Source organism: Bacillus rossius, chromosome 17 (genome assembly GCF_032445375.1).
Source record: "Bacillus rossius redtenbacheri isolate Brsri chromosome 17, Brsri_v3, whole genome shotgun sequence".
Classification (NCBI taxonomy): Eukaryota; Metazoa; Arthropoda; class Insecta; order Phasmatodea; family Bacillidae; genus Bacillus; species Bacillus rossius.
In genome coordinates this window covers 33,902,586-33,924,477 of record NC_086344.1, presented here as the reverse complement: position 1 = coordinate 33,924,477, position 21,892 = coordinate 33,902,586, and the positions used below count along the sequence as shown (strand labels likewise).

Genomic DNA, 21,892 nt, shown 5'->3' with positions numbered 1-21,892 from the left:
ACGCTACACGTGCGTTGAAAACGGGACCACCACGTGTGAGTGTTTGTGTGGTCGTGTCGCTTACCGTTCCTGCTTCAACGAACAGTCAGAGATTGCTACTGAGGAGGATATCAGGTATGTGGGCGTTTGGTTTTCATTTTCAACGACGGGCGAAAGGCCCGAAACTGCAATAGTCCGTCCGTCGCATTCATTGTTGTGTAACATCTTAGCTCGCGCGGTACACGGCATTTGGTAGTAGTGTAACCACGGTGGCAGGGGCGTAGCCAGGGGGGGGGGGGGTTTATGGGTTCAAACCCCCCCTTAGCACCAAATCTTTAATTAATTTCTTATTCATCACTCAAACAAATTTCATATTAAAATTAATAAAATTTTTACCATTACAATATTTAAATTTAAGTACCGAAAACTGCTAAAATAGCACTATTTTACACCTTAAAATCCAAAATTTTCCCGGGGGGGGAACCCCGGACCCCCCGCTTTAATACGGAGGGGGGGGGGGAAGGGGGGCCCATGCTTCTTAACACCCCCAATTCACAAATCCTGGCTACGCCACTGCACGATGGTGTCATCGGTGGCGGAAGGTTGCGAAGACAAAAGGGAAACTCTGTAGTTTTAACGGTTTACATAATTTTAACGAAATTAGTAGTATTGTAATATAATTCAGTGACGAAATTCAAGTACAAAGCGGTGGTTTCGTATTTTTTTCAAGCTTTATTATTATTTTTTGGCTTTTATCGGAACCATTTCATTATTTAGTTTAACATTTAATTCTGCAAAAGGAATGATTCGATAGTTACGTAGCTGCTCCGGCAACGAATTCTAGAGGCAGGGGCGGAAACTACGCATGATTCACTTGAAGAAATGTTTGAAAACAACTATTCGCGTATATATTTATCACTCTTGGTATTATTTTGAAGAATTATATGTTAAATTTCGTGTCAAAGTTTCATTTGCAACATGAGAACACGTGAATTTGCATTGTTACCGAGGTCAGGTGTTATACACATCTCTTCTCCGGCAAGTACTGAAGGATTCGCTCACATTTGTTATTTTTACTTTATACATGCTGCAAACTGCTGAGAAAACTTAAATTTTGGAGAACATTTTCTCTTGTATAATTAAATTAGTCTGACAAGCATGCGAGCTATGCACTTAAAACTCAGTACGTTTCACTCTTGGTATTTATTACATTTTCAGCGTTACCACGCATAATTCATTACACTTCTGTCACTTGACTATTTTTGTTTTAAAATTTAACCGTTAAAATGTGTCCGAACAATAATTATGTAACAATTATAAAGAAAAACGTCTCAAAATAAAATTAGACCCGCAAAACCCTTGCAGACATTTGGAAGTTATAATTTATCCGTCCGTTAGAAGTGTAAAGTTACCAAGTTTTTGACGAACGGACGGATGGAATTTTTCGGGCCATATGATTGGCTGCCGGTCACGTGATTGGACGAACGGTGGCGTCCGGTTTGAAGGAGGTGGTTGTAAAGCACGGGAAGCAGGGTGTCCACAAGGAAAAAAATATTTCGTACCAACTTAGGGGAGAAAAAAGTACTAGATTAGAAAAAAAAGTACAAAAAATAATTTGTTATGGTTTTTAACAATTTAGGAAGTTATTTTGACATTGCAATGCTCGAACTTAAATATCACACCACACACATACATTACATAGTTTTTAAAAATAATTACGCTTAATAAAACATATTTGAGTTACTATAATATTATTATATTAAAGAAAAATGTACTAGTTCTGTACTAGACCACTAAAAAAGTTATAAAAGTACTAGATCTAGTACGAAAATACTAACTGTGGACACCCTGACGGGAAGCCTAAGATGTACATCAAGTTCTGTCCCTGCCCGAACACGCCCGAATATTCACCTTAGGCCAACCTCGGGATTTGTTTTTATATATATATATATATATATATATATATATATATATATATATATTTCTCTGTTTATTTTAATGTAGCTATACTAACCTAACTAACCGTAACCTAACCACTTTTAATATTTGAATTCATTTTTCCTGCGCAAAAATAAAACAAATCCTGAGGTTGGCCGAAGGTGAATATTCGGGCAGGGACAGAGCTTGATGTACATCTTAGGTTTCCCTTCCCGTAAAGCACAGACACAAACAATAGCGCGGCGGCGGGCCACGCGAAAGATTTATAACCAATCAGGTTGGACACATCCATGACGTCATCATATATAGAAATTTTTACCGTCTAGTCGCGGGCGCGGTGTACCAAACTTTAACTTTCGACCTTTACTAACTTAAAAGGATTTAAGCATATTTATATGTTAAGCTGCTTCCGTTAAATGTTATTGACTTAAGTTTTGAACATTTTTTTATTACAACTGAAAATATTTTGATAAATATCAGAGCGAAAGAAAAATTTAATTGAATGAATTATTTATTAAGTGCTTAACTGTCATGATCGTTAATATAATAATTATATACAATATAAATGTTTACCAATATTTAAGATTTATAGTCTGTTGGCAGCATTAAAAAAGGAAAAGTATTTGATGGCCGTGCGGAAAATTGTGATTCGCCTGGCTCATTGACGGACGGACGAGAATGACTATTGCGAGTCAAGCTTTACTGAATTACGTCAGAATTTTTGTTTTCGTATAGATGACAGCTGATACAAATATAAACAAGACGCACATTTTTCAGATACACGTCTGTAGCAGTCAGTGACTTGTTGCGTGGTCAGGATCATTGCCAGGGATTCAGACGGTAAAACTTGAAGTTTCTAGATTTTTGTACTCCAGGAAAAGTTTTTTTTTTAATATAAATATATTTTTAGCAAAATTAATTAACTAGTTCCGACACCAATTGGCCAATTAATGGATATACCTGCCTAGTATTTTAGCAGTGATGTTAGTCCTCTATCAAATTAATGTAAAATAAACAACTTGGAAATTAATCAACCCTTCCAACTCCGTAGACTACAGAATCATTCGATTTTGTATATCTCCGATAAAAGCGAAAGAGACTTGAAAAAAAAATAATGTTCCCCGGCTTTGGATCTGAATTTCGATGCAAGGAATTTTATTGAAATACTGGCCATCTTGTTATAATTAATTAAAACAGTTAACAGAATACTATAAAGTTGCCCTTTGTCTCTACGAACTTCGGTTTTACTCCACAGATGGCTACACCGTGACGTCACACGCGACTTCTGTTACATTCACGAAATCACTCCTACCAAATGCCATAATACCTAGAGCCATGAGCATCTCTGGCACATGAAGTTTGGGGGGGGGGGGGGGGACCATAAAATAAATCTAATTATTTAAATGCTAGTACCTCCGTCGAGTTAAGTATAAAATGTTTGTTTATTTTCAAACTATGCTTTGTATGTAATTTTTATTTGACACCTGATCTACCGCTATACGTCATCACTGTAAGTACATGTATTTTATAAACATGAAAATAGTATATTAAAACTACTGGATGTACTTGAAAACATTGGAGGGGGGGTGACGTCTCACCACGTCACCGCCGGGTCTGGCGGGGTTGGGGGGGGGGGGGGAACGTGGGTGAGTCTCCCCCCCCCCCAACCCTGCCAGACCCGCCCGTGCCTAGAGCTAAGATATTTACAAATCATGAAATAGTATGGGATCCCGGTATAAAACGACCTTCACCGAGATGTTTATTTGATGAAACGTATTTTATATTCAATTTAATATGTCAATAAATATATTGAATATGGGTTGCCTAGCAAATTTCAGACCAGGATATGATTAATTAATAATTAAAATAAAATTTCAATTTTATTTTATTGACTTGACAACGTCTAATAAATCGATGAACGCCGGCTGCACGCACGAAAAAGTGTCCCGTTACGCACATTGTCTCGTTACGCTGTGTCCCGTTACGCTCATTGTACGCTTGCGCCGCATCTATCTCTCTTCCACTCGATTGGAACAACCATCGATTTGACTTTTTCGAGACACATTAAACTTGAAACACTCCCATTCGTTTCCTACTTTTCCTATCATCGTCCTATCCTTAACAGAATAACACAGATTGGAAGAAGTTAAATAGCAAACATGTATAAAAGTTAGAGTTAAAGTAATAAACATACTAGAATTAATGAGTGCAAATAAAAGTAAATATATCAATTAAATTGTAGATTTCATTTCACTCCTTCTTTGTATCGATACAAAATAGTGATAATTCAATTAAAATGATTCAATTTTATTCATAAAAGTATGCAATAATTTCATCAATGTTTTGTCATGACGTTGTCACGTTAAGCTATCGTCCGTAAACCGGCTTTACAGACAACCAATTTTTTTTTTTTTTTAAATTTTTTGTTTTGTCGTCGGAGAGCCAACTGTGACGCGGCGGAAGTTGTGCCCTCGCGCCGCGTGTGTGCTCTGTCGCGCATGGATGCGCATGGATGCGCATGGATGCGCATGGACGCACGACGCTTTGCGGTGTCAGAGCTCACCAGGGTTAGGGGAGGGAGGAGGGGGAGCTAAATGGAAGAGAGAGAGAGAGAGAGTTACATAGATGCATCCAGGATGAGTCTGAATTCGAAACGACCAACTTCGGCTTCAGAGTTCGTCACAACGAAATAAGCAAAAAAAAAAAAAAAAAAATAAAAAAAAAATAAAAAAAATAGCCAGTCATGGGGACTGTCAACAGAAGTGAAAAACTAAAAGCTTTGTTTTTAAATGTGTAACATGACATCATTTCTACGTCAAATGTACGTAAGAAAATTATTTCGGTATCATATCAGTAAAAATTCATTACCTAGCTATGACTTACCAGTGATGTCAGACCTAGGGCATGTATTCACGTGGTCAAATTAACTTCACTTACTGCTACTACAGCATGTCGGTGATGCGAACTCACAAGATTTTACCCGTCCAAAAAAAGAGTCCAGCACGCACATGATACAGTCGAGTAAAATAACTTGGGGTATGGTAGCAGGATAGTTATGAACAGTAGCGGATCCAGAGGGGGGGCTAAGGGGCTCAAGCCCCCCCCCCCCCCAAAAAGCATCTGGGTCCACTATTGTTTTAGTGTTTGCCTTGATAAAGCCTAGCCTCAGCTGGGTCAAGCCCCTCCCAAATAAAAATCCTGGATCCACCACTGGTTATGAAGGGTAAAAAATAATTATTTTACTTTAATTTCTGTAATATTTCTCATAGACTCATTTCTCTCGATTATTGAATCCTACGATTATTAAAGGATTAGATGGTGTTTGATTATTTGAGGATTTAAATGGCCCATCTCTAGTTTAAAATGATTCCCGATGGTTGGTACAGGTCTTCGAAGTTCGATCTGAACACCATTTTTGGGGGCGCGGAAGACTACCATACGGGAAGACTACCATAATGGTAGTATTCCGCCTACCCTCTTCGAAAAAGGCGGAAAAGTACCATTACGGAAAACTGACATACGTTCAAAGGACGAGACGGAATTCTGCCTTTTTTTTCGTATACACTCCATGGAAAGAGTACAGCGTCATTGCCCTCGAAGTAGTGTATAGAATACTCGGTAGATAGCGCTTTCAACCTTCTAGCTGTTTCTCAAGCTTACCGATAGAGCTTCTGCCGGTGATAGTTGCAATTACAAATAATGTCCAGATCGCGGAAATGAAGAAAGAAATGTTTCCAAAAATGTATTATAGGGAGCAGCACTGTATTCTTATTACGACGATTAAAAAAAAATATACATATTGTAGTATTCCATGCACGAAGGAGAATATACATTCTACGGAATGAGGAAATCGGCCTTACTCGTAAAATCGTAAATTAACTAGCTTCATAGAATTTATATTTTGGCACATTGGAATACTTGAAGTAATTGTAAATCATTATTTAATGAGTGCAAATCCAACGCAAATATTCAAGGATTTTCTTATGTAATGTTTTCTGTGACTGAACACAAAAAACTCAGATGTTAAGGTTTTTTATGTCTTTAATAAATTATTTAAAGTCTACAAAATGTGTTTTTAAGATGCTGAATTGCGATGGAAATATTTTTGTGTCGTGTAGTTTGTTGGCACAGGGCAAGCAGCACAGGCGCTCTAGGGGAGACATAGGCTCGTACATCGAATGTTGGTGGGCTTTGCAGTCTTTCAAAAGTAAACTCTCCTGAAATTTAAGTATTTTTTTCTATTAGGAAATAAAAAATGTTAGTATGCGTAGCATATTATTAGAACTTCTTTAAAACTGTCAAATCAAAATTAAATTAAGTTTTTCGTGCCTTACAACACTTATAAACGAATTATCACACGTAATTAAAAAAATAGGTACCATATAAGCACATAGAATAACAACAAAACCCATTAACACAAGACATACGTATCAATAACATTACGACAAAACATAAAACAACAGGGCACCAGATAAAAAAGATTGATAAAGTTCATATTAACTAATTGGTTACTTTGGTTTTCAAAAAAATATTAAACAGAAACTACAATGGAGTATACAATAATAAATATGTAGCTTATAAAATGTTTTAAATAACTTTTTGTTTAAGTTTTTTACCAATGAAAATTTTTAGATTATTCAAAAAGTTATAATTTTTCACAAATTTTATAGTTACTAATGGTTTTAAAAGTGTCACTAATTCTATAATTGCAAGTTGAAATTCTTAATCCAAACCGAGATATTATGCCAAGCATCAAAAATGGTAACAAAACGTATATAATAAAATGTGTATCACTGATTGAAAGTCTAGTAAATATAACACGCAAATTAAATTTATATTGGAATGTAGCATATTTAAAAGGAATTTAAAAGCCTGAAATTTTAAAATATTAATTTAAGAATATTTTGCATACTTTCAATTATATTACAATCAAAATTAGTTATTTAATTCCAAATTACGACACAATATTCTACTTCATAGCTAATCAATTTGAAGAACAAAGTATACAATCTGGTATTGATGCAGAGAAAGTTATAAATTTAATAAGACCTAAAATCTTCAAGTGCAACTAATAGTATTATCTACATGTTGGTGAAAAATAAAAAAACTTGAAGGTATTAAAAGTGGACATCACGTTTAATGTCATTTTATACAATGAGATAATTCTAATTAATTGAATTAATTTTTTTTTTACTAAATGTTATACATTAAATGCTATGTAATTCAGAGACGTTTGTTAACTTGAAAACCAGATCTGGACAGCTGAAATATCTTGCTGAATAGTTTCCCAAACATATTCCCTTTTTTTCCTTCAGATTCTTTTCTTGATCAATTCCGATTACAGTTGGAATATCATTTCTTAAATATTAAAGAGTAGTTGAGATAAACTACTACTTTGCGGAACACCTAATATCATGAAATTAAAATTACATTTGCAATTTTGAATGCAAAGCGTCTATTTGTAAGATAATAATACATGATACTGTGTGTGTTAAAGACGATCTTCCTGATTGAAAACTAGTAGCTTTTCAGTAATAAAATTTTTAAGAATAAAATTCATGTGCCGAAAATATTTTTTTTCTCGTCAAAAACGTCTAAAATACTACATTACAGAGGTATTGGTCAATAGTTTGTGACTAAAATTTAACTGTCATTAACACTTCAAGAAAATATATACCGATAAATGGTTGAATACACAACTCACTGACTGATACACACTTAATTCAAATATTTTATGTACAAAAGAAAAATGTTTTAAATGTTTGTTTGGGCTTTATTTATAACATGTTGGAATGATAATGCTACAGTTACTAAAAACTAACACGCTACAAAACTACAAAAAATATTTTTGCAAAACTCCGTTCCCCCTGAGAAACCCCCGGAATGGCCACCGCATGGGGAGCCCAAGAAAAGAAACGGGCTCCCCATTTGGAAGCCACCTGGTAGGTTTTTTCTGTTCCACCCACCGTTTCTTTGGTAGCCTGATTTGTTACACGGGATTGTATTCCTACCAGAGAAAATGCAACCATTTTGTCTGGGCAATCCGCCTTGGAGGAGCCGGGGCGCGAACCCGGGTCCTACAAGTCACAAGGCAGGCGCTCTACCCCCATATGTAAAGAGCTTGCACTGTCGATGTTGAAATAAATGTTAGATATTAAAAAAGTGTGTTAGGTTAAAATATGTGTGTGTGCTTACAAGCATGAAGTTATTGTATAACATTTTAACCTTGTTATTTCACTTTAATTTTTTTTTGTTTTACCGTGCTTAATATGCGTAACTAATAATGGAAAGCTGTTCAAACAACTGTTTGCAAATAGGCATTTTAAAAATCTTAAATTAAGTACTAAATCAATGATAGTGTTGGAGATGTCAAATTAAAAGATACATTTCATACTGACATCACCGGAATTTTAGGTAATGATATTACTGACCTTAATAAATCGATCAGTTTCAGAAGACTAAGAATTTAAATGACACTAGTTTTGTGAGATTTGCTTACTTATTGAGAAATATTCACATTATTTGAATACAACTATATTTTATTGGAACTTACAGTACTCCTGAGTACAGAATTCTTGGTAATAGCTTACATCAGGGTTAAGCAGGAGCATAAATGTTTTATTTCATACAATGAAACATTTAGAAACTTAATTAAATCATCGGGATTATTAAACTTGAACTTCTTTAAGAACACTACTACATAATGTTTTTATTTAATTTTTGTGCACATCGCAGTGACATCGCTATTTATTTATTTGTAATTTTAATTGTAACAAAAATTGGAATTCTGTGTTTTTATTTTGGATGTGTAATATATCTACGTGTAATAATATAAAACATGTATTATGTTTTAACTGTTACAGTATCAAAAGTTCATTTAATGGTTGTTTATGTTTATTTTCGTCCAAAAAAATATTTTGTACAAAAAAAATATCCTACAAGAGATTTCACTTTTCTTATAATTTTTGTTGTTTTAAATTATTATGTTCGAACCTTTCCTTCAGTTCAACAACTTAAGTAGATATAATAATTTCGTTATGAAATTAAATTCTCCGTACATACTACACTTGATATTTTGAAATTATTAGGAAATAATATATAAATGTTTTTTAAATACTTTTTTTGAAAATGTACGGGTTTCAAATACCAAATAAATATTTTTTTTAATGGTTCTTGCAATTGGGGAGATTGATTTATATATATTATATATATATAATTTATAACATACACCATTGCTTCAATAACAGACAAGAAGAAAGATACTACCCCTACCTACTGGAGTAGTCACTAAAGAGGGGAGGGGGAAAGGTGAGTTTGGTTTCAAGAAAATAATGCAATATTCCGAACCTACTATAGCCAAGGGTAAGAAATCAAGAATTAACAACAGTATATAAAGTTACATATTATATTCTTTTTTTCATTTTTTCCGGAATTCGAACTTTAAGGTGATAAGTAGTAGCTTGGCTTCTGGGTTGTAGCCGTGTCCTTGGCGAATAATTTCACCGACGTTTCGGTCGACATTGCGTTCGCCATCACCATGAAGCAGTGAATTATTCGCCAAGGACACGGCTACAAACCAGAAGCCAAGCTGCTTCAGACAATGGCCGTGAAAACCTGCGAACATTTTGAAGGTGATAAGTTTTGTTTTATCATTATAAAAAATAAAACCTCTACAGCAAGCAAAGCTGGTTTGTAAGGAAATGAGAATGAAAACTTAAACCATGAATTAACTTCTTTTTGACGTGATAACGTCTTATAAATCGATGAACGCCGGCTGCACGCACGAAAAAGCATGACACATATTCACGTTCCGCCTGAGCCGAGCGTGCAAGAACCGGCCAACCACCGTGCGAGAAAATCTTCCGTAATATCAAACAGGTTAAGGCGGGCTTTTTAAAAGCAACAATTTTAAAAAAAAATTATTTATTTGTTCAATTTCGTCATTTTCAAATTAACAATTTATTTACATTGTTTTTTTTTTTTAGTTTATTTCTATAACTAATTGTTCGTGTTTATATTGAAAAAATAATATTTAAATTAAATTTGCAAATACTGTAAATAATATTTGAAAATTAAAAAGTGTGCAATTTTCTGATCAATGTTTTCTTATGACGTTATCACGTAAAATTATCGTCCGTAAACCGACTTTACAGACAACCCCCCTTTTTTTTTTCGTTAGGTTGGCTGTGGTGCGTGCCTTCTCCCGTGATGTCGGAGCGGAGAAGAGGCAGAGGCCTGCTGACAAATGTACGGCGGCCATCTTGTTCGCCTTCTTCAACGCGGAGACAGGTGAGTGGCACTTCCTCTGAGCGGTCCCTTTCAGTGGAGAAATTTTTGTTTTCCTAAACGGAAACTAAATGGGAAGCCTACAACTCACGTAGTTTCGGTTCCCTGCAAGAATTTCCGAAGATTTCCGGAAGTTTTGCGTTTTGGTATTAACGCCACTTCAGCCGCTAAATCAGAAGTTTCCAATGAAAACAAGCATGTTGTGACTGACCTAACATAACCTAACCCTTCGATTTTTTTTAATTCCAATTTTTGAGAGAAATCCGGAAGTTGCACGAACGTGGTAGGGAACCGAAACTACGTGAGTTGTAGGCTTCCCAAACTAAATATTCACGTAAACTTACAGATGCATACATGTAAATTTGTACGTTCACATGAAAATAACACTGTATCACTACAAAATTAGCGTTCGTTGCAATACTGGGTTCGGATTATTACCCGGGCATTTATGCCCTTTGTGTTGTCCCAGTACCGCCAATAGATAACGTAATTTGTACCGTTCCCTGAATAGCTTTTCAGTATTAACTGCGAACATAAATACCTAAGAATAATATAATAAAACAAAATAAAGTAAAATGACGCAATTTTCGATTACCTTTTTTACATTATTTAAAGAAAATGCTCGAATGAAACACAAATTAAAATATAATATGTGCCAAATTTTATTTGAAATACGCATTATTATCTCGAAAAACATTTTTCATTTATGCAAAAAAATAGCCATAGCCATATGTTGAAAAATTACGATATCTTTCTTGTAGTACTTATTACAAACTATTTCTTGGCAACTGGTTTCCAAAAGAATCTTTTGTAAAAAACACAAGATTTTTTTTTTTTACGTGTGGGGCGTAGTTAATCTACCTTCGGGCATTCCGGGAATTAATTATCACCACAGGTTTTAGCCTCGGCTTATCAGGCATATAATTTGAGCCGAGCCCCGCTTAGACTTTCCTTAAGCCTCAATCTTCGCAAAACTTTGTTTCAATTAAAATACATCTCATTCCTCTCATATACATTCGCATCGGTTTAAAACCGAAGGTAGTTGTGATGAAAAACAAATCCTCACAATTAAAAATAAAGTGACGTACTATTCTTATCGCAATAGTCACCTTTAAAATTTTTGACGTTAAACGTCTTTAAAATCAAACCGAAACATACGGGTACCAGAACAGAAATTTGTACCATAACGAAAAGATCTATATGGTCTTGCGTTCATAATTCCCTAACTGTTAGTCTTAGCGACGTAAGTGAGTAGTCGTTATTCAACGCGTACAGTCAGCTCGCTGATACGTCAGTGAGTTTGCGTCGCGGGTGGGTGGTTTGGCGGGGAAGGGGAACCGCGCCGATTGGTCGAAACCGCAGCCCCCTTCTACTCAGCACAGCTGAAGATTCAGACGTCATGGCGCGGTGATTCGTGTGTTTGCCTATAGAGTTTATTTAGATCGATCGATTTAAGCCAAAAATGGTGGTTTTTGAACAATATTTAGGATGTATAAGTGTAACGTAAGCCCACAAAAAAGTATTAAGAAACAATATGCCAATGCAAGATCCAGACGAAAATATTGTTGCGATTTAATGTTGGGGAACTGGGTTCGTAAGGGATAGCCCAATTAAGTTTCGTTACAGTTTTATTTATTACTAATACTTACAGTACTAGTAAATAGATGTACTTAAAAATATCCGATCACCAATCATTGACATTTAAAAACTTTTTTTTTCTCCAGTCACTCACTGTCTGTCCAGTTCCGCAGTTCGCACTCCTCGCTGGAGCTGGGCTCGACAGTGGTTCGCCCCTCACCTCGCGCCTGTCCACTCACACACACACACACACACACACACAGTCTCGCGCCACTCGGTCGCGCTCTCGCGGTCCAGTCGCTCCTCGTCGCGCCACTCTCTAGGGGGGTCTCTCACCCTCTTCCCTTCACTCGCGGCACACTTCCACGGCACAGACCCGCGGAGGCAGGCGTCGTCGCTTATATACCCGCGGCGTACTTCTCGAACCGACGAGAGCGTACGTGACGAGTCGCGTCATCCGGGGCCGACCCCGACGCCCGAAAACTCCAGAAAGGCGGTGCTAATTCACGCCACTCCGCGCGGCGGCCCGCGGAGTTCCGAAGGCCGCTCAGCGACAGATAACAGCGCCGAGGGATGACGATGCGCAGGGTGCGGCAGTGGGAGGGGGGGGGGGTAGCGACGACCCTTGTAATCCGGCCAGGCGCGCGCGCGGCATCGCTTACGTCAGTGGGACGGCACACGTGACACGGCGCATGACTCCGGTGGCCGTGTAGGACCGCCAGCCAGCTCCGAACCTTGGCATCGCGATCTGGTCTCTCGCGTTCGAAAACAATATAAATTCAACGACTACCGCCGGCAAGAGGAGGCTATGGGTAGAGACCCGGAAAATTCGCGGGTTCGAAGACCTCCAGGATAGACTCCAATATCCTCTACACACTCGGGCAAATGCCAACTGTTCATTGGGCTGCTGACTTGTGAGTCGTCTCGACTGGGTGGCCTGTGATTCGACACTTCTACGAGTGAGGGGTCTCTAATTGGCCCTCAGTCCTCCAGATTTACAGTGAACCAATGACAGAAGCAGCACTAAGGTATAATTATTTGAATTTTAGCATAACACGAAATGAACCCGCGAATTTTCCTGGTCTCTAGCTATGGGCCACGCACATGTACCAGTGTCAGGCGCCGAGCGAGCGAAACAGTTTCCATCACACTAAGAAGCGACTCGCTGACACAGACGTTTCACGTCAAACCAAACTGCTGTGTGTCCCGACACAGACCCACGCCGATTTTTGACGTGACAACGTCTAATAAATCGATGAACGCCGGCTGCACGCATGAAAAAGTGTCCCGTAACGCACATTGGCCCGTTACGCACATTGTCCCGTTACGCTCATTGTAAGCTTGCGCCGCATCTATCTCTCTTCCACTCGATTGGAACAACCATTTTTCGAGGCACATTAAACTTGAAACACTCCCATTCGTTTACCTACTTTTCCTATCATCGTCCTATCCTTAACAGAATAACACAGATTGGAAGATGTTAAATGGCAAACATGTATAAAAGTTATAGTTAAAATAATCTGTTCGTTAAAGTAATAAACATATTTGAATTAATGAGTGCAAATAAAAGTAAATTTATCAATTAAATTGTAGATTTCATTTCACTCCTTCTTTGTATCCATACAAAATAGTGATAATTCAATAAAAATGATTTAATTTTATTCATAAAAGTATGCAATCATTTCATCAATGTTTTGTTATGACGTTGTCACTTTAAACTATCGTCCGTAAACCGACTTTACAGGCAACCATTTTTTATTTATTTGAATTAAAATTTTAATTAAATAACACTGTCCTTGACGCCGGCCTAAGTTGGTGATCAGAATTCGTAACGTTTTTAAGCTTTCGTAAAACAAAGCCTGCGCCAACGTAAATTTCCAATCGGGAGAGAGACCTGTCAATTGATTTCATTACGTAACTTGAACCAAGTGTATATATATGTTTTTGGGAGATGTGTGGGTTAGGCCCGTTACGCAATGACGTGGACGTGCAAAACACGGAAGTGCAAGGATATGTATTTATTTTTTACGTTTAGCTGTTTCCGTATAACTATTCCACAGCGCACAGCACTGCCAACCAGTGAGATTGTTTGGAAATTTTGTGACCAACCCAATAAAAACAAAATTACCTGTGTTTATTTGCTACGTATACGGAACTATAAATTTTATTATAAAAATAAATGGTTAAAACGTTTTGTACGTTATAACATACCTATATATGGAAAATGTCGATATTTACAGGACGATGTTTTATCGGTATTGATATAGTTCGAGCGGCATATCGAAATATCGCAATGTGCCGGAAGTCGAGATATAAAAAGTGGGCGCACAGACCACACAGACAATTGAATAGGAGACAGATGTTGTCTCAAGGTTACACTAGCGTGTAAATTGAGGGACTGGGTTTCATTTTACCTGATATTCTCATAGTTATACTTAAGTATATTTTATATAGGTAAGTTACAATCACCAATAAAAAATATAGTGATGAATATACGTGGCGTACTTATGCATAGGTATTATGACGATTACTACTTTTCCTACTTTTTATATCTCAGAAACGGTGGCTCCTAGGAAAAATAATACTGATACATTTTTTATAGATGATTACATGATATACAATTTTTGACTGGGCTAATTTTATGAAAAAACTTACCGTTTTGCTGAAAATCGCGAAAAACCCATTTTTTTTTACCTTTGACCTCGAAATTTTTTTCCAGGTACCGGATCGATGAGGACTTTTAAAATTTTACTTATAATGTTATAATTATGTTTTGAACAATTTTACCGACTTTCAGCTTTCTGTGTATGTATATTTAGGGACCGGAAAAAATTCGCGGGTTCAATGACTTTTAGGATGAACTTTATAGTTCTACGTACACTCGGTCAAATGTCACCCTCTCATTGACTGCTGTCTTGCGAAGGTGTCCCAATGTTAGCGGCCTGTGATTTTGACACGGCTTCGGTTGAGTGTTTCTCACTGGCCCGGAGTCATCCAGGTGAGTTGTGAGCCAATAGCAGAGGCAGCACTGAGGTGTAACTATATGGATTTTTAGGCTGTCGTGAAATGAATCCGCGAATTTTTCCGGTGTCTATGTATCTTCACTCCTATTTTAGTTGCTAAACTGACCGGACTACCAGCGGACGAACAGACTAGAAGGGTTTGCGAGGAACTCGTGTCACGTGGGTGAGCGGGCTTGTCAGGGGGGGGGGAGCACGAAGCGCGCGTGTTTTTTTTTATTTTTTATTTTGCGGCGACGCGCGAGCGACGCGACGCGACACGTGTGGTCGCTGCGCGGCCGGAGATTACTACTACCCCAGCGCGTGGTCGGTTGCTGTCGGCGGTGACCTTGGGGCTTGGATCAAGGGCGCACAAACCCCCCCCCTCCCATCCACCCACTCCCACTCCTACTCCCCCCACCAACATCACTTTCCACCGGCCCCTGGTTAGAAGCCTTCATTTCACAGACGGGAAGAGCCACACCCGAAGTTCCCCATAGTTCAGGGGCGCAACAACTATATTTCCAAAGGGGGGGGGGGGGAATATACCTTTTTATAAAGAATCATCGATCCCCCCCTATTGAAGCGGGTGTTCCGGGGGTCCTCCCCCGGGAAAATTTGTATTTCAAGGTGGAAAATGGTGCTATTTAAGCAGTTTTATTATCTAAAAATTGATTACACAGCACTTTCTTTGCCTCCGTTTGCCCCCACTTCAAGGTTTCAGAGGGGGGGGGGGCAAAATTCCCTTGCCCCCCCCCCCCTTGTTGTTGCGCCCTGCCATAGTTCATGCTCGCTTTTTTTCCCCGTTCTATCTAATTGTATAAACCGGTGTGGCATTAAAATTTGCGGTCGATTAGGATAGGTTAGCTACATTATAAATAGTTTAAAACATTGTGGATGGTTGGTTATATTATTAGGTAAGTATAGCTACATTAAAAATACTGTAAAATCATTTTATGGTTGCTTAGCAAATAACTTTTTAAATATGTTGCTATCCAGGGCCAGGAAACCGTTTGCATGATTTCGCAGTATCTTTAATGTAGCTATCCTAACCAAATCAACCGTCCAACAATGTTTTAAAGTATTTACAATGTAGCTAACCTAACGTAATTGACCGTTAGTTATCATGAGTTACAATGAACAAAAAAAAAAAAAAAAAAAAGAAACCCGAAGATGCACGATCGGGCGTTTGGCTCTCTCGTCTGTGAAAAGATGGCTTCCATCCCCTGGTTCAGGCCGGGGCTTGTAAAACAACACACGTGAGCCAGTCTTTTTCAGTGCATGCTCGCCAGAGATTTTGCAACACCCAGGACCGCAAATCTGTAGGACATGTCCCCCCCCCCCCCCCACAGGGGTGGGGATGGGTGGACCCATAGGTCCAGGGCCAGGCCTAATTATATTTTTATCTCACTGTGTGAAAATAGATATACATACTCGCCGTGATTAATTTAAAGTAAAATAATTTTATAAATAAAGCTTAGTTTGGACTTATATAATAGTAACCGTAATAAATTATACCCTGTATTTTCAGGTTAAATAACATTCTAAAAAGAGAGTTGTAGGTAAGAAATAACCATGCAATTATAATGTAACGCGTGACTGTAAAATTGCCCCCCCCCCCCCCGTCCTCTTTTCCCGTTTGCTTGCTTAAAAATTCCCGGATTTTAGGCAGTCAATTCCATTTCCGTTCGCGAGGCCACGCCGTGTTTACGGAGCGAGTGAACAAGGTAGCACTGTCTTCAGGAGACGATGAGCGTTGGCTTTCTGAAGACGGTGTCAGCACATTACCTTGGGGGCATAAAGATCTGTGTCCTTCTAAAACTCGTGCCTCGCCCGATTCCCCCCTAATAATTGTTAGAGACCCGTAAAATTCGCGGGTTCATTTCGTGTAATTCTAAAATTAAAATAATTATACCTTAGTTTTACTTCTGTCATTGGTTCACTGTTAATCTGGAGGACTGAGGGCCAATTAGAGACCCTCACTCATAGAAGTGTCGAATCACAGGCCACCCAGTCGAGACGACTCACAAGTCAGCAGCCAATGAACAGTTGGCATTTGCCCGAGTGTGTAGAGGATATTGGAGTCTATCCTGGAGGTCATTGAACCCGCGAATTTTACGGGTCTCTAATAATTGTACATACTTCCATTTTTTTTCTCCTCAGATTACGTTCACCAGTGAGAAGAACACTGCTGACGTAACCTCCGAGGAGTGGTTGAAGGAACACAACAGCGCTCACCACTCCTCCACTGTTCGGAGAGGGCTTCTAGTGTATATATATGTGTGTACGTGTGGGGGTTGAAGGCACACAACAGCGCTTCTTCCGCCTCCCCCCACAAAAAAAAAATCCCGAGGGGTGTGTTCACCTCCCCCGCGCTCGCCATGTCATGCAAACTGACCCTTTCCATTATTCACGTGGAGAGAAAAACCGTCGGTATGTTAAAGAAAAGGTGCAGAGATGATTGCAAAATATTCCCTGTTACCATGATAGCTTGAATCCCCAATCATATTAATTTACATGCTATCCTGATTTAAAGTAACGTAAAAAAATACTAGCTTGTTTCAAGTTGCCTTGGTAGCATCTCAAAGTATATTAATTTACGTGCTATCCTGATTTAAAGTACCCAACATAAAAAAATACTAGCTTGTTTCAAGTTGCCTTGATAGCATCTCAAAGTATTATAATTTACATGCTATCCTGATTTAAAGTAACGTAAAAAATACTAGCTTTGTTCTAGTTGCCTTGATAGCAACTCAAAGTATATTAATTTACGTACCATCCTGATTTAAAGTAACGTAAAAAAATACTAGCTTTTTTCAAGTTGCCTTGATAGCAACTCAAAGTATATTAATTTACGTGCTATCCTGATTTAAAGTAACGTAAAAAAATACTAGCTTGTTTCTAGTTACCTTGATAGCATCTCAAAGTATATTAATATGCATGCTATCCTGATTTAAAATAACGTAAAAACAATACTAGCTTGTTTCACGTTGCCTTGTAGTATCTCAAAGTATATTAATTTACATGCTATCCTGATTAAAAGTAACGTAAAAAATACTAATTTGTTTCACATTGCCTTGATAGCATCTCAAAGTATATTAATTTACATGCTATCCTGATTAAAAGTAACGTAAAAAAAATACTAGCTTGTTTCAAGTTGCCTTGATAGCATCTCAAAGCATATTAATTTATGTGCTATCCTGATTTAAATTAACGTAAAAAAAATACTAGCTCGTTTCAAGTTGCCTTGATAACATCTCAAAGTATATTAATTTACGTGCTATCCTGATTTAAAGTAACGTAAAAAAATACTAGCTTGTTTCAAGTTGCCTTGATAGCATCTCAAAGTATATTAATTTACATGCTATCCTGATTTAAAGTAACGTAAAAAAATACTAGCGTGTTTCAAGTTGCCTTGATAGCATCTCAAAGTATATTAATTTACATTCTATCCTGATTTAAAGTAACGTAAAAAAATATTAGCTTGTTTCAAGTTGCCTTGATAGCATCTCAAAGTATATTAATTTACATGCTATCCTGATTTAAAGTACCTAACGTAAAAAAATACTAGCTTGTTTCAAGTTGCCTTGATAGCATCTCAAAGTATATTAATTTACATGCTATCCTGATTTAAAGTAACAGTAAAAATACTAGCTTGTTTCTTTTTTTTTAAATATATAACTAGGGACCGGAAAAATTAGCGGGTTCAATGACCTCTAGGATGAACTCCATAGTTCTACGTACACTCGGTAAAATGTCACCCACTCATTGGCTGCTGTCTTGTGAGACGTCCCATCGTAGCAGCCTGTGATTCGATAAAGCTTTGGTTAGGTGTTTCTCACTGGCCCGGAGTCATCCAGGTGAGTTGTGAGCCAATAGCAGAGGCAGCACTGAGGTGTAACTAATTGTATTTTAGCCTATCGCGAAATGAATTCGCGAATTTTTCCGGTCTCTATATATAACTCGTCCTCTAGATAGGTTGCCTGAAAATTGTGTGGCGTTCTACAGATCTCCCCAACCCCAGACAAATGGAACGGATCCCATCAGCGTTGGCGGCCTCTTTCTTCGAGGAAGAGGTGGAGGAGGGTGGGGGGACTAGTATTCCAGCCGACATTGCGGCGGCCTTCTTCGCAGAAGACCTGCTGGAAGGGCCGTCGTCTCCCCCTCCTCCTCCAACACCGCCGGCCAAGACTTCGCCGCTGCTGTTGGTGGCGGGCCCCTCTGGGACATGTCCCTGGGGTCAGCCGCTAACTGCCGACGAAAAAAGAGGGGTCCGGCTACCTGCTACAAACCAGCAGGTGCCGGCTCTGCCTAGCGGCAAAGTCGTGGCCAAACTGATGGCTATGGACGCCCAGCGGGGAGGGGAGAATTTTGGGAAAAAAGCTAAATAAAATCATTTTTTTTTAAACAAAATAATATCGATGTGTTGACTACATTATTTCAATATCCAATACGCTATTTACGTTACTTGTGGCTGGTAATTTGCTAGGCACAAGTAATTTTTTTAATACGTGTAAAGAACTATGCGGTCACGGTAGCTGGGCTGCTGTTGACTGGTGTCTGGTTTTAAACTCGTTGACTGTTACTTTTGTATGGAAAACACACGTAATATTTAATCTAATTTGTAGCAATGCGCTACTCGTAAGAGATATTAAAACTGATGTGAGAAAAATATACGTAAATTATTTTATTTTTTATTTTTAAAATAAACTTACTTAAACGAGACTATCGCAAAAGTTGAAAATATTATTAGAAGTTACTTTTGCCTGGTAATAATCAAATGGCAGGTTCAGGTAACTATGTTAATAACACACACAACTTCCTGCCACTTAACTGGAGTTAAAAAAATATTGTTACACATAATATTTTATTTTTTATTTGAAATACTATTTTTATAATTAACTGAAATAATGCACACACACATAATATTTTAAGTGTGGAAAACAAGTATTTTAAATTGGGAGAAATTACATTTGTATACAGGTACACGTAATATTTTTAAGTGTGGAAAAAGCATGTATTTTAACTTGGGAGAAATTACATTTGTATACAGGTACACGTATTATTTTTAAGTGTGCGGAAATAAATATTTTAACTTGGGAGACATTACATTTGTATATACAGGTACACGTAATAATTTTAAGTGTGGAAAAAGTATACTTTGAGCCAGGGGCGTAGCCGGGGGGGGGGGGGTTTAAGGGTTCAAAAACCCCCCCCCCCTCCCCTTAGCACCAAATCTTTAATTAATTTCTTATTCATCACTCAAACAAATTTCATATTAAAATTAATAAAATTTTTACCATTACAATATTTAAATATAAGTACCGGAAACTGTTAAAATAGCACTATTTTACACCTTAAAATCCAAATTTTCCCGGGGGAGGACCCCCGGACCCCCCCCCTTTAATACGGAGGGGGGGGGGGGGGTGGAGGCATGCTTCTTAACGCCACTGCTTTGAGCAGTTCTGAAGAATGGCGTGGTTCGTCCTGAAGCTCTGCGCACTGCGTGTTTAGCCCTCGGGTGTTGCTCCTGTGCTGGTTGCCCTCAGACGTGCACGAGTGAGCGCTTGTAGCACGAGGTGCGCCGACCTGCCGGGCTCGCACCGCTGCGAGTGCTACCAGGGTTACCACGTTACCAGCTCTTCGGGAGGCTGGCACTCCGTCGGTAAGGCGACACGCGACCTGTATATTTTTTTTAAAAATTATTTTAATGAACCATGTTGAGCGAGTTTGTCCTCTTCCCGGTCATTATTTTATATTTGCTTGTACAAAATAAAACAAAATAAAACAAAATACACCACACACACACACACACCACACATACCACACAACCAGGGGCGCAACAACAGGGGGGGGGGGCAAGGGTATTTTGCCGCCCCCCCCCCTTCTGAAACCTTGAAGTGGGGGGGCAAACGGGGGGCAAAGAAAGTACTGTGTAATCAATTTTTAGATGATAAAACTGCTTAAATAGCACCATTTTTCCACCTTGAAATACAAATTTTCCCGAGGGAGGACCCCCGGACCCCCTTCCTCCCCGCTTCAATAGGGGGGATCTATGATTCTTTATAAAATGGTATATTGCACCCCCCCCCTCCCTTTTGGAAATTTTAGTTGTTGTGCCCCTGCTACCAGGGTTACCGGCTCTTCGGAGGCTCGCACTGCAGCGGTAAGGCGACGCGACCTGTATTTTTTTTTTTTTTAATTTTCTTAGTGAACAACGTTGAGCGAGTTTGTCCCGTTCCCTGTCATTATTTTATATTGGCTTGTACAAAATGAAAAAAAAAAAAAAAATACACACACACACACATACCACACACCACCACTCACACACCACAAACACACACACACACATGTATATATAGTGCATACTTTTTAAATAATTAGCTGGCAAAGTTTAATTTTTAAAATTTTTCTGCAGTATGGATAAGGAGAACAAAATATAATAAATACCTGAAGAGTTTTGGGTTATAAAGGCAGTGCCGGGGGCTGCTGCGTGGTATGGTTTAAATTTCTTTCAGAAAAATTTATTAGTTTTTATTCAGCCTTTTAGATTCATAAAATAATTTGAGGGTTTTAAAAAGCTAGGTAAAATTAAATAATTTTAACCATATCACATAGTGGCCAGTAAAAATGTACTTAAATCTAAAAAAGTTCCAGTTTTATATTCTGTGCCATTCGCCTAAATAATCTAATTTATTTATTATATCACATTCAATAACTATTTCACGATTGATTGATAACTTTTTTTATTATATTTGGGATAAAGAAAAAAAATAACTGCGCGATTATTCACACTGGGACACACTTTTTTTTTAATCCTCTCCCGTAATACATTTCTGTATCCACCACTGATAAACATGCATCGCCGACCTCCGTAGCGTAGTCGGATGCACACCGGCTTAAGGTGCGAGGGGTCCTGGGTTCGAGTCCCGGGTAAGGCATGGGTGTGACATTTACATGCTGATGTTTGGTTACCTTGACATGAAATTGATGATTGCACTGACACAAATTGACCCATTGGCTGTTTGGCGTATCGCCTTTGAATATATACACTGTATAGAAGTCGCGAGTGGATAGGATTTACTCTACGTTTTTCAGAAGCTTATGATGAG

At 38.2% G+C, this 21,892-nt stretch overlaps 1 protein-coding gene across 1 annotated transcript; it reads left to right on the top strand.

Moving 5' to 3' along the window:
• The first annotated feature begins 35 nt into the window (after nucleotides 1-35).
• Nucleotides 36-19,171, top strand: LOC134540971 (uncharacterized). Its single transcript, XM_063384063.1, has 3 exons — nucleotides 36-114; nucleotides 10,097-10,206; nucleotides 18,789-19,171. Exon 3 carries the CDS (start codon nucleotides 18,809-18,811, stop codon nucleotides 19,169-19,171), a length of 363 nt encoding a protein of 120 aa, XP_063240133.1. The 5' UTR covers nucleotides 36-114; nucleotides 10,097-10,206; nucleotides 18,789-18,808.
• The last annotated feature ends 2,721 nt before the right edge of the window (nucleotides 19,172-21,892 follow it).

What these genes read in the sequence shown, in the direction of transcription:
- LOC134540971 (XM_063384063.1), top strand. Translation starts at nt 18,809, where the DNA reads ATGGAACGGATCCCATCAGCGTTGGCGGCCTCTTTCTTCGAGGAAGAG.